This window comes from Halichoerus grypus, chromosome 7 (genome assembly GCF_964656455.1).
Source record: "Halichoerus grypus chromosome 7, mHalGry1.hap1.1, whole genome shotgun sequence".
NCBI classification, from domain to species: domain Eukaryota; kingdom Metazoa; phylum Chordata; class Mammalia; order Carnivora; family Phocidae; genus Halichoerus; species Halichoerus grypus.
Window position 1 is genome coordinate 18092563 of NC_135718.1, and position 18393 is coordinate 18110955.

The 18393-nt window shown below is 40.1% G+C and overlaps 1 protein-coding gene across 9 annotated transcripts in view; it reads left to right on the forward strand.

Annotated features, from left to right (window-relative positions):
- Positions 1 to 18393, forward strand: part of GPAM (glycerol-3-phosphate acyltransferase, mitochondrial) — a 58256-nt gene that overhangs the window by 19999 nt on the left and 19864 nt on the right. For 2 of the 9 annotated variants that reach the window (XM_036099091.2, XM_036099101.2), the window contains exons 2-8: positions 6413 to 6543; positions 7685 to 7807; positions 11119 to 11192; positions 13687 to 13800; positions 15500 to 15646; positions 16495 to 16591; positions 17246 to 17382. In XM_036099091.2, the coding sequence (XP_035954984.1) occupies positions 6442 to 6543; positions 7685 to 7807; positions 11119 to 11192; positions 13687 to 13800; positions 15500 to 15646; positions 16495 to 16591; positions 17246 to 17382 (794 nt within the window). In that variant the 5' untranslated portion in view covers positions 6413 to 6441. Of the gene's footprint in view, positions 1 to 4168; positions 4514 to 4573; positions 4830 to 4858; positions 4938 to 5021; positions 5248 to 6412; positions 6544 to 7684; positions 7808 to 11118; positions 11193 to 11466; positions 11504 to 13686; positions 13801 to 15499; positions 15647 to 16494; positions 16592 to 17245; positions 17383 to 18393 lie in introns of those variants that run through there. The other 7 variants (XM_078077118.1, XM_036099080.2, XM_036099073.2 and 4 more) reach the window with 7 other exon arrangements.

The following is an 18393-nucleotide window of genomic DNA, read 5'->3' on the forward strand; positions in this document are numbered from 1 at the left end:
CCTGTGAGTAACAGAAAACAAGATTTACTGGCTTCAACAGATAGAGATTTAACAAAAATCCAGAGATGTGTGATTGGTGGTGTTGGGTTTGGACATTAAGTTATGGAACAAATGGGGGGAAAAGAGTGAAAAAGAAGCAGTGCTAGCTGTCTGTTCCCTTTTACTAAGAAAAGCTTCTCTGGAAATCCTCAAATTTGACTTTCTCTTAGGTCTCATTGCTCAGAACTGGGTCATATGACCATGTTGGCTGCAATGGATGGCCAGAATATGTATGTCAGAAAGTGTCTTTATTTTGTCTTGTTTTTGAAATCTATATATTTGGGGAAAAGAATTCTAGATTGATGGTTTTTTCTTTGAGTACTTTATTTTTTTAAAGATTTTATTTATTTGAGAGAGAGAGAGGGAGAAGCAGGCTCCCCACTGAGCAGCCGATCCCAGGCCCCCAGGATCATGAGCCAAAAGCAGACGCTTAACCGACTGAGCCACCCAGATGCCCTCTTTGAGTACTTTAAAGATGCTGCTTTCTTGATTTCTTGTTTGCAAATTTCTGATAAGAAAACTGTCCTCATTTTATCTTTGTTCCTTTGCATAGTGATGTATCTTTTTTTCTCTCTGCTTTTAAGGTTTTCACTTTACCACTGATTTTAAGCAATTTAATTGTGATGTTCCTTGGTATAGTTTTCTTCATTTTTCTGCTGAAGAGTTTGTTGGGCTTCTTGGATTTGCGAGTTTATAGTTTTTTATCAAGTTCCAGAAGTTTTCAGCTACTATTTCTTCAACTGTTTTTTCTGTCTTCCCTGACCCCTCCTCGTTCCCATATTTCTTCTGTCCTTCAGGGACTTCAGTTATGTGTATGTTAAGCTCACTGATACTCTGTTTATATTTTCAGGCTTTTTATTCCCTCTGTATTTCATTTTGGAGAGTTTCTATTGCAATGTTTTCAGGTTCTTTAACCTTTTTCTCCCCCAGTAATGCTTAATCTGCTGTTAGTCCCAAAGAAGTGTAGGGTGTGTGTGTTAAAAATCTCAGACAGTGTTGGGGCGCCTGGGTGGCTCAGTCATTAAGCGTCTGCCTTCGGCTGGGGTTATGATCCCAGGGTCCTGGGATCAAGCCCTGCATTGGGCTCCCTGCTCTGTGGGAAGCCTGCTTCTCCCTCTCCCACTCCCCCTGCTTGTGTTCCCTCTCTCGCTGTGTCTCTCTCTGTCAAATAAACAAATAAAATCTTTAAAAAAAATCTCAATGTTTTTATGATTTCTAGGTATTTACTTTTTAGGTCTTTTTAAGGATTTTCCATATCTCTACTTCCTTGGCCATGTAGAATACAGTTATAATTGTTTTTTAATGTCCTAGTTTACTAATTCTATAATTTCTGTGACTCAGTTGATTCATTTTTCTTTTTTTTAAACTTTATTTATTTATTTGAGAGAAAGAGAGAGCAAAAGTGGGGCTAGGGGCAAAGGGAGAGGGATAAGCAGACACCCCGCTGAGCAGGGAGCCCGATGCGGGGATCAATCCCAGGACTCCAGGGTCATGACCTGAGCCAAAGGCAGACGCTTAACCAACTGAACCACCCAGGTGCCCCTCTGTTACTCTTTCAATTGATTGATTTTTCTCCTTATATGGGCCATTTTTTCCCTACATTTTTTTTTGTATGTCTGATCATTTTTGATTGGATGCCAGACATTGTGAATTTTATCTTGTTGGGTGGTGGATATCTCTGATTTCCTATAAGTACTGTTGTACTGCTTTTGGGATACTTTGTTCTTGGAAACACTTTGGTCCTTTTGGTGCTGGCTTTTAAGATTTGTTCGGTAGGACCAGAGCAGCATTTACTCTATGGTTATTTTTACCCCACTACTGAGACAAGACCTATTGAGTCATGAATTACGAGGTTTCTGATCTGGGTGCCAGGATCAGGTCCTATTCCTGGTCCTATATAATCACTGGGTATCTTTCCACTCTGATTTGTGGGAACAGGAACGACTTCCTGCCCTGTGCAAGCTTTGGTGATTGTTCTCGCTCTCTTTCTAGGTGGCTCTTTCCCTGGCCATGGGTTGCTTCCTCACACTCACATGCTAATCAGCTGAAGACTGGAACAAGGCCTTTTGTAGGTCTCCAGAGCTCCTCTTTCACTGCATAGTTCTCTTCTCTCCAGCACTCAACTCCCAGCTCCCACTGTTTCGGCTTTCCCGGTCTCCCAGTTCTATCTCCTCAACTCAGGGAGTCTGTCTAGCTCTTCCTTGATCCCTCTCTCTGCACTGCTGCCTGGCAGCTCTCTTAGGCAGTAAGCAGAGGCAATCAGAGGCAACCACCTCATTCGTCTGTTCTCCCTATGGACCACTGTTCCGCATTGCTGCCTATTTATTTAATTAATTTATTTAGCTGTTTTAGTAGGAGAGTAAATTCAGTCAATGTTGTTCCATCTTGGCTGGCTAGACTGGATTACTATAAATTATTGTTGTTCTGTTGATAAAACAGATTGCTGTGTCAACTGTTTCCCAAAGAATTCTCATTATGTAACCTGAAATACCTTACACTGCAATCCACAGCTCCTGCAAGTACAGTACATCGTTGTGCGATGGGCGTGACAGAAGCGTTGCCTACAAATCAACTCTGTGTAAGAAAATCTGATTTTTCCCTCTGGCTTCCATTTTCATTCCTGCAATACTCTCTCTGCTTCATTTCTCATCACTTTCTCTTTAGCAATGACTTCAAACCCTGAGACTTCCCTTTGTTTTCTCCTCTCCTTGTTTTGGTTTTGTTTTGTTTTGTTTTTCTTTCTTTTTGGTCAGGGACCAACAATCTATACACAAAATGTCATGATGTTTTGGGATTAGAATTCATCACATTCTTGTCAGCACAGTCCTTTTGTACTCAGGTGTGTGCTTGGAGTAAAGGGGTGTGTGGGGTTGAATAAAGGCAGGGCCTTTGACTTCAAGCAGCTCAGTCTTTTTTTTTTTTTTTTTTTTTTTATGAATAGCTACTCCCACAGTTTTGGGTTGTTTTAAAAGTAGGACACCTCTGCATTTTGAGATGGACTTAGAAGTAGAAAGTTCAAGAAAAGGAATTCTTTTTCTTCCTGCTCCTCAGCTTCAACAGTATTTATTGTTTACTACAATAGTGTTATTGTATTATCTAAGAGACTGAGATAAGTCACAGACATTGATGATGATTTCATACTGTTACGAAAGAATGACACATATTGATAAAGACCCAAGGTGTGGCGCCACAGTAAACCTGTGAGATTTCACAGAAGGGTGTGATTACTGAGAGCTGGAGATAATAGGGAAGGCTTGGAGACCTAGTTCAGGAAAGAATTACAGGATTTAGGAAAACATGGTGTGAGCACGGTTAGGAGTATGGGAGCCCATGGCTTGACTAGGGACCACCAGAGAGGTTGGAGTAGGAGCTTCTACTGGAGAGCAGTGGGGAAAGTAGAGGTCTATCTGTGGAGGCCTTATGTGCCAGGCTCAGGCATTTGGACCGTGGAGAGCTCTGGATGGTTTTTGATGGGAGGACACGGAAGATGTGTTTCCATGAGAAGGTTAGGGTTAATGTGTGCAGAGTTGATGAAGATTGGTGGCAGAGGTGTGAGAGCAGGGACTATACCATGACCTAATCATCTTTGTATTCCCATCTGCTGGTTCAAACTTCACGCTGGTTGCTAAGGTGCATGTAAAAGGTTATCCTTTGCTTTCCAAATTGCTAATATTCTTGATAACCACCTGCTTTGTCAGTGGCATGACAAGTATTGTGAAAGAACTTCTTTGTGCCCCATGAAGAATTAAAGGTAGGCAAACTTGGACTCAGGCTCTTTCAAGCCTTGTTTCTCTTTCAGCTCATTTTGTTCTATTCAGGAAAAGGTACTCAGCCACTGTTACAGAAATTACACAACAGGGTCATTCCCAGTCCCCACCTCCCCCAACCCTAACAATTTCTGCATATTCTTACAAATCTCATAAGACAGACCACACATACACACGGGAACCAAACAACCCAAGCGAACAGTCCCAAAAGAGCCCGGCGCAGGCACCGACTTGCAGATGGGCAGAATTGACACAAAGCAGCCTCAGGCGCACGTGCACGAGCGCGCAGGCGCGCGCGCACAACACCCTCACGTGACTCAGCGCCTAGGCGGAGCACCCGTTCGATTAGGCACTCACACTCCATTATTGGCCCCACTGGCCCCCTGGTGTGCACACGTTCCGCTCCGATCCGCACGCGGAGCCCCCCCCCCGCCCCCCGCCCGGCAGCCCCCCGCCCAGCCCGGGGCCGCGGACTCGCCGAGGCTCCGCTCACTCGCGGGCGCCGTTTGCGTCATCGGGACGCGACCTTGCAGCAGCACCGGCCGAGACTCGAAGTGCCGGCGGCTGCAGGAGCGGAAGCCGGAGCCGGCGGAGCTGCGGAGTGCGGACCGCGAGGGCGAGAGCGGCTGCGGGAAGCTGCTCGGGCCCGGAGCGCCGCGATAGGTGCGTCGTCGCCCTCTCCGCTGGACCCGGCGCCACGCCGGCAGGTTGTCCACCTCTCCGGAGCTCCAGGATTCCCCCCTGAGAAATGGGCCCGGCTCGTGCCGGGTGGGGGTCGGGAGACCGGGCTGCGGCATGGGCTCCCCTGGGGAGGAGGGAAGTTCCTGTGGACTGAGTAGCCTATGCACCTGAAGGGATCGTGGGGGCATTGGCTTTCGGGCAGCTGGGGTGCTTTGCGAGCAGCTGGTGCTGGGGACAATCCGATGACACTTAACCAATGATTGGCCTGAGCGCACATCGTGTGCCAGACACTATGTTAGGCGGTTTTTAGGTACTGTGCAGCCCTCCCAGCAACCCCAGGAGGTAAGATCTATCATATGCCCATTTTCCAGATGGGGAAACCAAGGCGTAGAAGTTAACCAACTTGTTCAAAGATACGCAGATAGTCAGCAGTGGGGGATTCGAACTTGGGTATGTTTGGCTTCAGAGCTGATCCTCCTATCTCTGTTCCTTTAAAACGGAGTTAGTTCCCCTCAGCTTATAGTTTGGCGCCTCCAGATTTTGTTTTACTTCTTGACCTTGGATAAACGCTGTAGGGAGGGAGGAGCGAACCGTGACTTCCTATTGGCACCGGACTCTCTCCTTCCACTACTCCCGTCGCTGGGGCCAGCAGCAACTTCTTTTTCTCAGGCAGCAACGGGGCTCCCCGTGTTGCAGCTACATTCTGCGTGTGAAACTGATAGCTGGTTTATTTCATAATAGTGAAGAGCTTTCCTGCCAGGTGCATTGCTTTACGCTTCTCTCAACTGGCCTATTATGTTAGGTTGATGTCATGTTAAATTGTTAAGGACGATACGGTTGTGCTGAGAATAATAGTTACCGCAGCAAACCCATATGGGGAGTAACACTGTTACTCTGGACGTGACCTTTCAGAGTTTTAAAGGAGTAATTTAAGGCAGGGTGAGAAATAGCCAAAAGCTAAAGCAATTTGAGAATTATGTTAGGGAGTTTTTATATTTTAGGTTAATCGCTGTTTTTTTTGGTTTTTTGTTTTGTTTTTAGCAGTTCACTGTTAATGAAATTTTCCCTTAGGGTACGAAAAGGCTTATTGAAAAGGATGAAAACTTTATTTATTTAAAAAAAGATTTTATTTATTTATTTGACAGACACCTCGAGAGAGGGAACACAAGCAGCGGGAGTGGGGGAGGGAGAAGCAGGCTTCCCACCTAGCAGGGAGCCTGATGTGGGGCTCCATCCCAGGACCCTGGGACCGTGATCTGAGCAGAAGGCAGCTGCTTAACAACTGAGCCACCCAGGCACGCCAAGGATGAAAATTTTTAAATCAGATATTTCAAGATGGTATAGTTTTGATTTAGAGCTTTGTAAATATTAAAAGTGCAAATATCGTTGCATTTAAGGCATCACAAGAAAATTGAGAGTTTAATTCACTTTGAGTGGGAAACTTTAGAGGTGCCCTCTTTGCCTTCACCATTTTTATATTGCATAGTATGTATGACCAGAAATTCCCAGCACATAATTAAAAAAAATCATCTACTTGTGCGCATACAGGTAACTTCTATTTAATTAAATAAACACATACCTTCATCCTCCCAGGAACTATTCAGTTATTAATGCAAATGAAATAATTCTTTGTTACCTACCTGAAATAAGCTGTTATTTACCCTTGCACATTCATGGCTATTTTGTTCAGGAAATCTAAAGATACAAATGTTGATTTAAAAAAAAAATCAGAACAGTCTACTAGAGCTGTTGAGTTTAAACACATCAAAGTCTGCTTTTACACATTGACTAAACATGGTGGACGTCCACCAGTAGTTCATTTGACATCCTATGATGGAGCAAAATAATGTCGAGGTCAGAATTTTGAGTTTTGGTCTTTACTGTCTGGATTAGTCATTAATTTAAATGATGTATATTTTTTATAGCACATGATTTGGGAGTTGCTTCTTGTGACATGGATGAATCTGCACTGACCCTTGGCACAATAGATGTTTCTTATTTGCCAAATTCATCAGAATACAGTGTTGGTCGATGTAAGCATGCAAATGAGGAATGGGTAAGTTTAATACAGGTTAGAAACATTCAACCTAAAGATGGTTGTTTCAGTGTTGTTTATGAAGGTAGCTGGAAGCAACATAGTATCAAATAGAGGTTAATAGCTACAGAAACTGCCTCCAGCTGTTAGAAGATATGTTTATGGAGCCTAATATTTAAACATTCTAATGGTTTTGTGTTAATTGGGAAGAAAAAATTGGGTGGGATATTTAAGCATAGTGATTGTGTTAAAAAGCAAAATACTTTGCATAGAAAAACCTACGAGTTGTTTTGGGTGGTGTACTTATAAAGATACTTTCTGTATCTATTTTCCATAATAAGTATGAATTTTGTAATGGAAATAAAGTTTTTTTAAAAAATAAAAATAAATTTTAGTATGAATCTCAATTCAAAGGACATGCATTTTCTTGTATTTTTTTTCTATTTTGACATAACATGGCATGTTTAAAATATTTCTTGAACACTATCTGCTTTATATAAAAATGATGTCGGAGTTTTGGGGTTTTTTTGCTTAGTTTTGAGAATGTTGTATCAGTGGGATATGAGCAACTAATGAACTCAATGAGCAAAATGTTTAGAACAGAGGAGCAGAATTTGACCCTAATTGGACAGTACATATAGCTATGATAAGAATTCCAGCTTTTAAACTCTGTTGTCAGGATAAAAGAATGTTATATAAGTTTACCTTGTTTTTTATTTAAAGGAAAATATTTTAAGCTGTGCATAACAACTTGCTTACTGAGTAAGGCTTTGTAGTGCTTTTGCGGGAGTCCGTGATTGAAGAGGAATAAGATTAACTGTTAGCATATGGATCCGGGAGTCTGGTTTTATTCATCCTGCTGCTGTCATGGGCTGTTTAACCTTGTAAAACTGTTTTTGAACCTCTGAGTGTGTGGTAGTCCTTGCTAGTTATTACTATTCTCAGGTGCTCAAATTTTGCTTATGTTCCAAGTTTTGTTCCAAGTGTTGATGATGGAGGGGAGTACCATAAAGGAAAATCACTCTGAGAAACTTACACTATCAAAAGAAACCTAAGTCTAGGTTTCTCGTCTATCTGAAATATCTTAGTTTTAGAGATCAAGTGGACAAATACAGTTCTCCTGCCATTCAGACACTTTTTTTTTTCCATTAACGTTTTTTAGGGTGAGTGTGGTTTCAGACCTACTGTCTTCAGATCTGCAACCTTAAAATGGAAAGAAAGCCTAATGAGCCGGAAAAGGCCATTTGTTGGAAGATGTTGTTATTCCTGTACTCCCCAGAGCTGGGTAAGAATGTTAATGCTTGTTGACCTTTAATAAACAGTGAAATTCCAACTTTGTGTGAATTTTATTATTGGGTAGTCTTAATGGACTTAATTCATTTTTAGAACTTAGGCCCATGTTTATAAACCAAATATTCCAAGTAATGGTGTTGACTCAGTTTTTCTTTCCATTCATTTATTCAGTAAATATTGGTCAAACAGTTGATGCTAAGTGATAATTTCATTCTTTTTTAGTTTTTTTTTTTAAGATTTTATTTATTTGAGAGAGAATGGGTACACACTTGAGAGAGAGAGAGAGAGCAGGAGGAGGGGGAGGGGCAGGGGGAGAAGCAGACTCCCTGCTGAGCAGGGAGCCCAACACAGGGCTCAATCCCAGGACCCTGGAATCGTGACCTAAGCTGAAGCCAGCCACTTAACTGAGCCACCCAGGCGCCCTGGTTCTTTTTTTAGTTTAGTATGACTTTAGGGGAAGAGTAGATCTTACTTTTAGATCTCTCTTCTTTTTTTATTTTTTTATTTTTTAAGTTCAATTAGCCAACATATAGTACATCATGAGTTTTTGATGTAGTGTTCAATGATTCACTAGTTGCTTAACACCCAGTGCTCATCGATCACATGCCCTCCTTAATTCTAAAGAGTTGATGGGAACCTTCATAGAACTTCTAGATACTGAACTTTTGACTCACTGTTAAAATCCTAGTGAGATGTGTAAGAGATAGCAGGACAGAGTGAAGTTTTAAAGCTGTGGCTTTACCCTACTCTCCTTTTGCTAAGTTTCTGTTGCGGGGGGATGGGTAGGGAGGGTGAGTATCTGTTGACTATTATATTGAAAGATGGTTACTAAAATGTTAGGATTGGGGTGCCTGGGTGGCTCAGTCAGATAGGCGTCTGACTCCTGATTTCTGCTCAGGTCATGATCTCAGGGTTGTGAGATGGAGCTGTGCATCGGGCTCTGTGCTCAGCATGGAGTCTGCTTGAGATTTTCTCTTTCTCTCTTTACCCCCCCCAATAAATAAATAAATAAAATCTTTTTAAAACATAAAATAAGGGGTGCCCGTGTGGCTGAGTCAGTTAAACCTCTGCCTTTAACTCAGGTGGTGACCTCAGGGTCCTGGGATCAAGTCCTGAGCCGAGTCTGCTTCTCCCTCTCCCTCTGCCCCTCTCCCCCTGCTCCTGCTTGCTCAAGCACACATGCGTGCGTACTCTCTCTCTCTCAAATAAATAAATAAAATCTTTAAAAAATAAAATGTTAGGCTGAAGATTTTAAATAGAGTATGTGTGGGTTTGTTTGTATTTTGGTGAAGCAAACACATGTCATGCAAAATCTTTCCATTACAGTGTAGTATTTGAAAAGAGTCAGTTGGATGAAAGGCAAGCTTTTGTTGGTAATTTGCTAGAGGGATGAATTAGCCCAGGAATGTAGAATCGAAGTGGCTGTGTTCTTGGGCAGTAGAGTTACCTTTTAAAAGGTATACCTGGATGTTAACTCTCTCTGGGATGGGCCAGTTATCAGGACAGAAATTCTGCCATTTTGAGTGCCTTTCATTTATAGACATTGCTTATGACCTGTGTGGGTAGCTGACTGTGCTGTGTGAATTTTCTACTCAGGGTTGGCTTAGGAAGTAGAATTCTGAGTCTGGTGTAAAGGGATTCACTAACTTGGGAAAGATTTGTGTGGGACCCAAGCAATTTATGTTAAATATTCTTAATTATAAATATTGTTCCTTTTAAATCACAAGCGCCTTGTTGCAGGAATTTGGTAGAATTGAAGGACCATGATATTTATAGTCTAGGAGTAAGGCCAGTTCAGATTAATAGGCCAGTAGAAATAAAAATTTAAATAAATGATCATGTGGCTTTTCTTTTTAGACTGGCATCTCATCTAATTCTAATTTCAAATCCTTAAAAAGTCAAAATAATACCTTGACTTTAATGTATTCTTTTTTTAAAAGATTTATTTATTTGAGAGAGAGGAAGTGAACACACGCACGAACATGGGGAAGGGGCAGAAGGAGAGGGAGAGAAAGTCCCAGGCAGATTCTGTGCTGAGCACAGAGCCCAATGAGGCTTGATCCCAGGACCCTGAGATCACGACCTGAGCCGAAACCAAGAGTCTGAAGCTCAACTGACTGAGCCACCCAGGCGTCAGGAGAGAGTATAGGAAATTATTTGGTGGTGGTGGTGGGGGGGTGTTTTGGGGTGGGCATGGATGAGTTGTATAGTAAATAATTGATTTTTGCTTAAATACAATACCTGATGGAGTTGAACTTGATCTTAAAGTTCTTCCGTGGCATGTTTATTTAAAATAATTTTAAACAGTACTTTCATAGTAATTTTTTGATATTTGCTACCCTTTCTCTGATACCCTGTTTTCCTTATCTCTAAAGAGATTCCAAGTAAATATTTTTATATCTTCTATTGAAGGTACATTATGCTTTCCCAGCATTTATTTATGGAATGTTTACCTTTTTGTCCACACTGATAAAGCTACAGACTTTCTCTTTCTAGAAGAACTCTCTCTGAGTTATCCTTTAAGTTTTCCTGTAAAGAGAGTGACCTTTAGCTGTACATTTTCCAATTAAGTAAACAGTCATTTTAGAGAAATAAAGACTGTACTCTTTAGAGCAAGATGTAGATTTGAATCTTAGAACCTCCATCAGCCTCAATTTTCCTATCTGTAAAATGGGGACAATAATTATTGTGTCAGGATTATTGCCGGATTTAATAATCTAATGATAACTACATGGTACTTAGCATGGTATTTTTGCATTTGGGGAATACTGAAATCTCCAATATTCCTGTCAATGATTTAATAAGCTCTCAGTAACTTCAACTCTTTTGGGTTGGAGGTAGGGAGTGAGGCAGGAAAGGGAGGCACAGTTTCCTCTGCAACGTGGTAAGCCTTAATTCTGAGTTTGTGACCTTCTTTGAAGACTAAAAAGTACTTTTCAATAAAACATTTTTCTTCATCACTTAGATTTTTGAAGCAGTGCTTAACTTTATACTTGAGTTATGAAAGTTACCAAGAAGTAGTAATGTGGGACGCCTGGGTGGCTCAGTCGGTTAAGCATCTGCCTTTAGCTCAGGTCATGATCTCAGGGTCTTGAGATCGAGCCCCAAGGCAGGCTCCCTGCTCAGTGGGGAGTCTCCTTCTCCCTCTCCCTGTGCCTCTCCCCCTGCCTCTCCCCCCAGCTTGTGCTCTCTCTCTCTCAAATAAATAAAATCTTAAAAAAAAAAAAAAAGAAGTAGTAATGTGAGCTCTTCACCAGCCATCCAGTTGTATACTTATGTCTACATTTATTTTGTTTCATGTAGGATAAATTTTTCAACTCCAGTATCCCATCTTTGGGTTTGCGGAATGTTATTTATATCAATGAAACTCACACAAGGTAAAAAGAAATTTCTTTTATTTCTAATACATCTCAAAAGAAAAACTATAATAATCAAGGGATGTACTCTAAGAGGAATTTCTTCATCTTTTTGAGAATTAATGGAATTGAGCTTCTGACACAAGAGGCCTTATCTAAAAATTGGAAGTAGCACAGCCCCCTGAGAGACTGGTTACTATTACCACTATGTAATTATATAGTAACTATTTCATGAGAGTGTAGATATCACTTATAGCTTTCTCTTTTTATTTGCATATTGATTTTATATCTGAAGTGTGCCAAAACGTGATAAAGATTTGTCTGAGGAAAGGGTAAGTTTGAATGTCTTATGATTTATTATTATTTTATGCTTAAAAATTGAAATCAACCTAATCTGTGGAGTTTTAGAAGATGTGTTCCTGTATTGAGCAAATGTTCTTTCATTTTATTACTAGCTTAAGACTTTCTTTAGAATTCTTCCAGACGTCAGGCACTTGGGGATGGGCTGTTAGGCATCCCAGTGAGAGAAAAGAGGCTTTGTTTTATGTGAATCTAGGCTAGGGGATAAGGGAGGGGGGAGGGGAGGTTGTGTGAATGTCTGTGAGGCAGGAGAGAATGGCAGCCAAAAACGCTGCCAGTCCTTCTACTTAGTTCTAAGAGTAAATGCCTGGAATAGGTCAGCAGTAGGTTCAGGTGATGAGAGACATGCTTGAAATTCTGTGAAAATTGATCCAAGAAGTCAAATATGTAAATTTGAAGGCTTTCTGATGTTACTGATCATATTTTGGTGATGAGATAATAAGTGAGCATGACAATACCTGCATATAAAAGTGTTTTTTTTTTTTAATAGAACCAAAGTCAAGGGACATATTTTTTCCCCATCCCATGCTACCCTTCTCCCTCCCCCTCTCTCTCTTTTAAATTTAAAGGAGAGAGGAGCAATTCTGGCCCCCTGATATTTTTTCTCCCTTTTTTAACTTAAGATCCTAAGGGATCTCATAGAGTCTCTTGTTTATGTAAGTCGCCATTTTATGTATCAAGCCAAAGGATTCATTTGTTGTCCCCAGTTGAAAGCATTTAAGAAAAAAACCTACACTGTACTGACTAGGTGATTTGAAACCAGTCCGCGTGATGACCTGCCTGTGCAGTTGAGCTGGCTACTTCACTTCTCTGTGTGTTACATGAAGCAAAGCCTAGACACTTTTAAGCACACACACACACACAGACACACACACACACACACAGACACACACACCGCTTTCAATCCATTACAGAAGGATTTCATCAAGAGCTGGGACTTTGCACATTCCAATAACAATTGTGAAAGTGTTCGCTCAAGGAAGAATTTAGAATTAAACACTTAACATAGTGGGTCAGGTTCGCAGAGAATTGAGACAAAGGAAAGGTGGTAGAAAAAGAGAATGTCAGGAAAAGAGATGAAGGAACAAGTGATTCATCAACAATTCTTCCTCCAGTTACTTTTCCTTAACTGAGAGCTTTTCAGAATTCATGAATTTATATTTGAAATCTGTCTATTTGAGTGTCTTTATGGGTGAAATGATAATGAGGCATTAAATAATCATTACAAATGGTTTCAAATCATTGCATATGAAGGTTTGTAACATTGTTATTCTGAGGTCTCTGTCCCAAGCCCCCATATAAGTAACACGTAGTTACCAACAACAATGGGAATACGTCCTATCCCTTAGATATGTCAAATGTTGGGGGCGGGGGAAAGGTAAGAACTTCTGGCTTCATAAGCCCAGTGTACAAATGTTTAGACCATACGTTAGTTATCCTTGACTTCTGTCAACTAATCAGCTTTGTCAGAGTCGGTGATTACCTTAGATAAAAAAAAAATTACCTTTAATAAAAAATTAGCCCTTCATGTAGAAAAGACTTCTGAATTATCTTTTTATAGCTCATAGCTATAAGTTACATATATATATAGCATTCAACATACTTGCTTTTAAAAAATGTATTAATAGGGCGCCTGGGTGGCTCAGTTGGTTAAGCGACTGCCTTCGGCTCAGGTCATGATCCTGGAGTCCCGGGATCGAGTCCCACATCGGGCTCCCTGCTCAGCAGGGGGTCTGCTTCTCCCTCTGCCCTCTTCCCTCTCGTGCTCTCTGTCTCTCATTCTCTCTCTCTCAAATAAATAAATAAAATCTTAAAAAAAAAAAAAAAAAAAAAAAAAAAAATGTATTAATAAAGTAAAACTTTATTTCTTTTGTTTTTATATTTGATTTATTATTGGCAGAGTAACACCATTCAAGCATTTTAGTGCACAAATTCCAAGTTTAAATTTTAGTTGAGTGTACACGAAAGAAATCAGGAATGAAATTGCATGGATCTTCCTGAACTACTAAGGAGAATTTGCTAAAGGAGAACACCAAATTTCAGGAATAGATGAAACAAGGCTTTGTTTTTATAGCAGGAAACTACTGTACAAGTCAAGCAATTTGTTGTAGATGTTCCTAGACTACTTCTCTGCTAAGTCCTTTTCACGTTGCAGGCACAGAGGATGGCTTGCAAGACGTCTTTCTTACGTGCTTTTTGTTCAAGAGCGAGATGTCCATAAAGGCATGTTTGCCACCAATGTGGCTGAAAATGTACTGAACAGCAGTAGGTAAGGGTGGGGATGCTGTTATAAAGGGAAGAGGTGGGGGGTTGGGGGGGGAAGTGGGGTAGGAATTGCCTGCCTTTATTAACCTTTACTTTCTCTGGGACTCTGTCTCAAGAGGGATTTCCATTTCCAAATGTTAAATGTTAAACTCCAAAGGAAAGCAAGGAAAAGTAGGAGAACAGATGGTTTTGGGAATAGCAGTCTTGTTTTATGCATTAACAATCGAATGGGTTTCTAATATGTGAAAGGAGAGTCGGAATTCAGAGATGAACATATTTCCAGTTCTCTGTTAAGTTTTCTGTAATACGAATGTTTGGGACATTGTGTTTCTTATCATTATAGCCAAAAGGGAAACACATTTGATATTTCTGTCAGTTTGTGAGTACCTAGGCACAAATTCTTGTGCTAGGAAATCCTTACTAGAAATTTTAAGAGAATAAGATTCTGTCCTCGCTCTCAGAAGAGCTTACTTACAAATGGGAGAGACTGACTGGAACTCAGATGGAGTGGGGAAATAAATCATTCTCAAGTTTAGGCGTTAGAATATGAGAGTTTGCATGAAGGTTGGTCTCTGATCCACCTTATTTGGTGTCACCATGGTAGACCTCTATCTGGATTTGGGGAGCCAGAGACCAGAGTGGTTTGAAAGACTGCTTAGAAACCCTGTAGTGTGGTTGTTAAGGACCGAACGGTGGTGGCACGTAGTAGGTACTCAATAAATACTGAATGAATGAATAAGTAGTTGATAATGGAGATTTAATTATCTTCTCAATTACTTGTAAAAACATTCCTGGCCAGATTGAAATAAAGGTATTAAAGGAATGGGCTAAGGTGCATCAGCAACCTGTGGAATTGGACTTTTGTATTAATGAATTATGGGGTTATATGCGGTTTTGCTGTGTACTAGTCTAAAATCAGTAGCAACAGTGGGAGAAAACGTAATTATTTGAAACTCCTTTGGGTTATTGTATATTCTGTTTTCTAGGTAAAAACCTTCAAGTATGTTTCATTCCATCCAGAGGTTTTGACTCGTAACTACGATATTAAATGTGATTTAAGGAGGTTTAACCTCATGTGTTCTTCCCTGAGTCACATGGAAAATTTACAAAACTGGATTAAATCTTACCTCTTACTTCACTGCTTATTACTCTGTGTTGTTTTAATCTTGAGCTTTCTTAAATTACTGGGTTGATATGGAAAACACTTGTAAATATTTATGCCCCTCTCTGATCCCTCCTAGGGAGTTTTACATATAGTTCTACTAATAAAGTCACTATGTAAATGAGTAATAAATTAGGTCTTTAAAAGAAAAATCACACATTACTTTGGCAGTGGGCTTTGGATACCTCTGAGTTATATGCCTAAAGCAATAACCTTTCTTTCCCTCCCCTCTGCTAGAGTGTAACTTTGTATCCCGCGCAACATACCTGGAACATTCAAATTCCTGTAGCTGTTACCCAGTGAATTTGAGTTAAATTCTTAAAGCTGCCTTCCAGATTCTTCAGGGATTCATTGATTTAGGAATATAATATCCTTAATATTTATTAGGCAGCCAGATAAAACATATCTAATTTGAGCTTATTTTCATGTTAATCACATTTTAAGAAGATACATTTTGTTTTGTGACTTATAGCTATGATTTAGAAAATACTGAATGCAGAATGTAGCATAGAACCAGTTACATTGTCTTTCTGTTTTCCAGAGTGCAAGAGGCAATTGCGGAAGTGGCTGCTGAATTAAACCCTGATGGTTCTGCTCAGCAGCAATCAAAAGCCATCAATAAAGTGAAAAAGAAAGCCAAAAGGATCCTTCAAGAAATGGTTGCCACTGTCTCCCCAACAATGATCAGGTATTAGGAGGCAAAGCACAGAGTTTTCAGTGAGAGCCATCCTATTTTGAGCAAACAGGGACTGAACCATTAGACTCTCCTAGCACAATGGTTTTGGTCCAGAGGAAGTTTGGACATATTCTGTTGTTAAAACTCCTTTTTATTTTATTTATTTTTTATTTATTTTTATTTTTTAAGATTTTATTTATTTGAGAGATCACGAGCAGGGGGGAAGGGTAGAGGGAGAAGCAGACTCCCTGCTGAGCAGGGAGTCCGATGAGGGACTCGATCCCATGTGGGACTCGATCCCAGGACCCTGTGATCATGACCTGAGCTGAAGGCAGATGCTTAACCAACTGAGCCACCCAGGTGCCCCAAACTCCTTATATTCTTATTCAACTTCCATGGAAAGTAGCCCTGTGGTAGGCTTTAAGGTGCCTTAATCTTTGTTAATCGATAGCAGCCCTTATATGACTGCTGACTTATCTCTAGACTTGTGAGCTGGGTTTCACATATCCATATCTTAAAGGGAGTGGTTTTATACGGCTTTCTGCTCACCTAAGTATTCCGTTAATAATTTGCTTCTGAAGTGTAAAGTGTGCTATTTGAGTGAAATGTAAGATTTTAGTCTGTAATAAATAGATATATAGAAATGTAAGATTTTAGTCTATAATAAATACATGTATCTATAAGTGTGCATGTAAAAGTCAGCTCTTTAATTCAGTAGTTCAGGTACAGACATACACATATAAGTCACTTACAAGTACTTTTCGGTTGTAGGTTCAGAAACTTAAGTAGACAAAAGTCAACTCTCTCTAAATGTATGTATATACATTCGAATTTCTTTTTTTTTTTTTCTCTCCTTTTAGACTGACGGGATGGGTGTTGCTCAAACTGTTCAACAGCTTCTTTTGGAATATTCAGATTCACAAAGGCCAACTTGAGATGGTTAAAGCTGCAACTGAGGCAAGAATTTTGTGTGATCTGTCATTCTGTGGTCCCCATGTTTGTGGAGTGATTTTAGAGTTCTTTTGTATGGAAATGTTCTCTTGTGTGCTGTGTGCATCCAACCCATTTGGAAGATTTCCCCCATGTGACATGAGCACAGTAGCTGTGCATTTAGGGAGGGGTGAGTAAAGGAGGACCTACCAGTAATGTGCTGGATTCCTTTTGCAAGTTACCTTGCAACAGCTCTGAAATTAGATAGAACAATCCATATTTGTAAGTGACAAAATAAAAGCACAGATAAAGATTTCCCAGTCATGGCTAGTAAGTGACTTCCCGTGATTTCAAGCTAAACCAAGCTTGGGGTTTACTCTGCTCTTTTGACATGATCAGGGCTGACTTTCAGAAGATACATAAAGTCCACTTGAATTCTCAGTTGCACTTCTCCTTCCCCAACTCTTTTTTCTTTTCTTTTTTTTTTTTTATTGTGGTGGTGGTGGTTGTTTTCAGCTAAGGAAGTGTTAAATTGGAAGAAGTTCATATTACTGGAAAATGTTTTTAAAGAATGAGTCATTGATTAGCCAGCGTTTGAGTGATTCTAACCAAATATGAAGTTGTGAAGTGTGATTGAAATTCACATTTGAATTTTAAATTTGGCATTTTTTCTTTTACTAGATGAATTTGCCACTTATATTTCTACCAGTTCACAGATCACATATTGACTATCTCCTGCTGACCTTCATTCTCTTCTGCCATAACATCAAAGCACCGTACATTGCTTCAGGGAACAATCTGAACATTCCCATCTTCAGGTAAGACCAACTTATTTTGAAATTTAAGGTATGGAAAAGATTATATTTTGAATTTTTGGTGTTTTCATTGTACATTTTGAAACATGTTATTGTAGAGATGACATTAGCTTTTTTGCTTTCATTATACAAGTAATGCATGTTTATTGTGGAAAATCTGAAAGGTACAAAAAGGCATTAAGACTATCACTGTTATTTCTGTTTTATGTGGGATACTTGGTGAACTGTGAATACCTCAACTTCATGGGCAATATTTATCAAATGGCTAAAAAGCAATTAGAAAGATGAGATAGCAAATTACTGTATCAGGTTTGGCAGTAGGGAAGGTGGGGGTGGGGATATGGGTCATGGTGATGGTATAAAGTAAGAAGAACCATACCTGTTACCTTTGACCTGATAATTTAGTAGTGCTAGAAACACATAATAATTATAATATGACACAAAAAGTATATTTTAGAGGTTTTTCAGGAGAAGGCAGTGCATTCCATTCAGAGGAAATAGTATGTGAAGAGGCCAAGAGGCTCAAATGCATGGTACGGCCACTAAACGGCAGACGATTCAGTAGGGTTAGAATGCAGGATGCAGTGGGAAGGATCAGAGCCCAGAAGTGGTCATTGCATAGGGAGAGCTAGATCAGAACAGTTTTTAAGCCAAGAGTTTAGAGTGTATCCTGTAGTTGAAAAGTGGTCAGATTTGCATTTTGAAAAGTCATTCTGGATTACAGGGTGTTAGAACAATTCTGACTCTATTACAGTAGTTCAGGCAAAAGATAATGAAAGCTTAAATTAAAATTTGTACTGGTGCTCTTGGTGAGGAAGGCAGAGAGTGGAAAAGTATTTAGTAAGGTGAATTTATAAGACGAAATGCTAGTCCAGAGAGGGGGAGTTGCGGGAGGAAGACTCCCAGATATTTACCACCAGGGAACTGGATAGATAGTGGAGCTGATCACCAATGGGGAATGGGTGAGGAGTAGGTTTAGTCAGTTGGGGACGTTGCAGGTTCAAATTTCAAAGC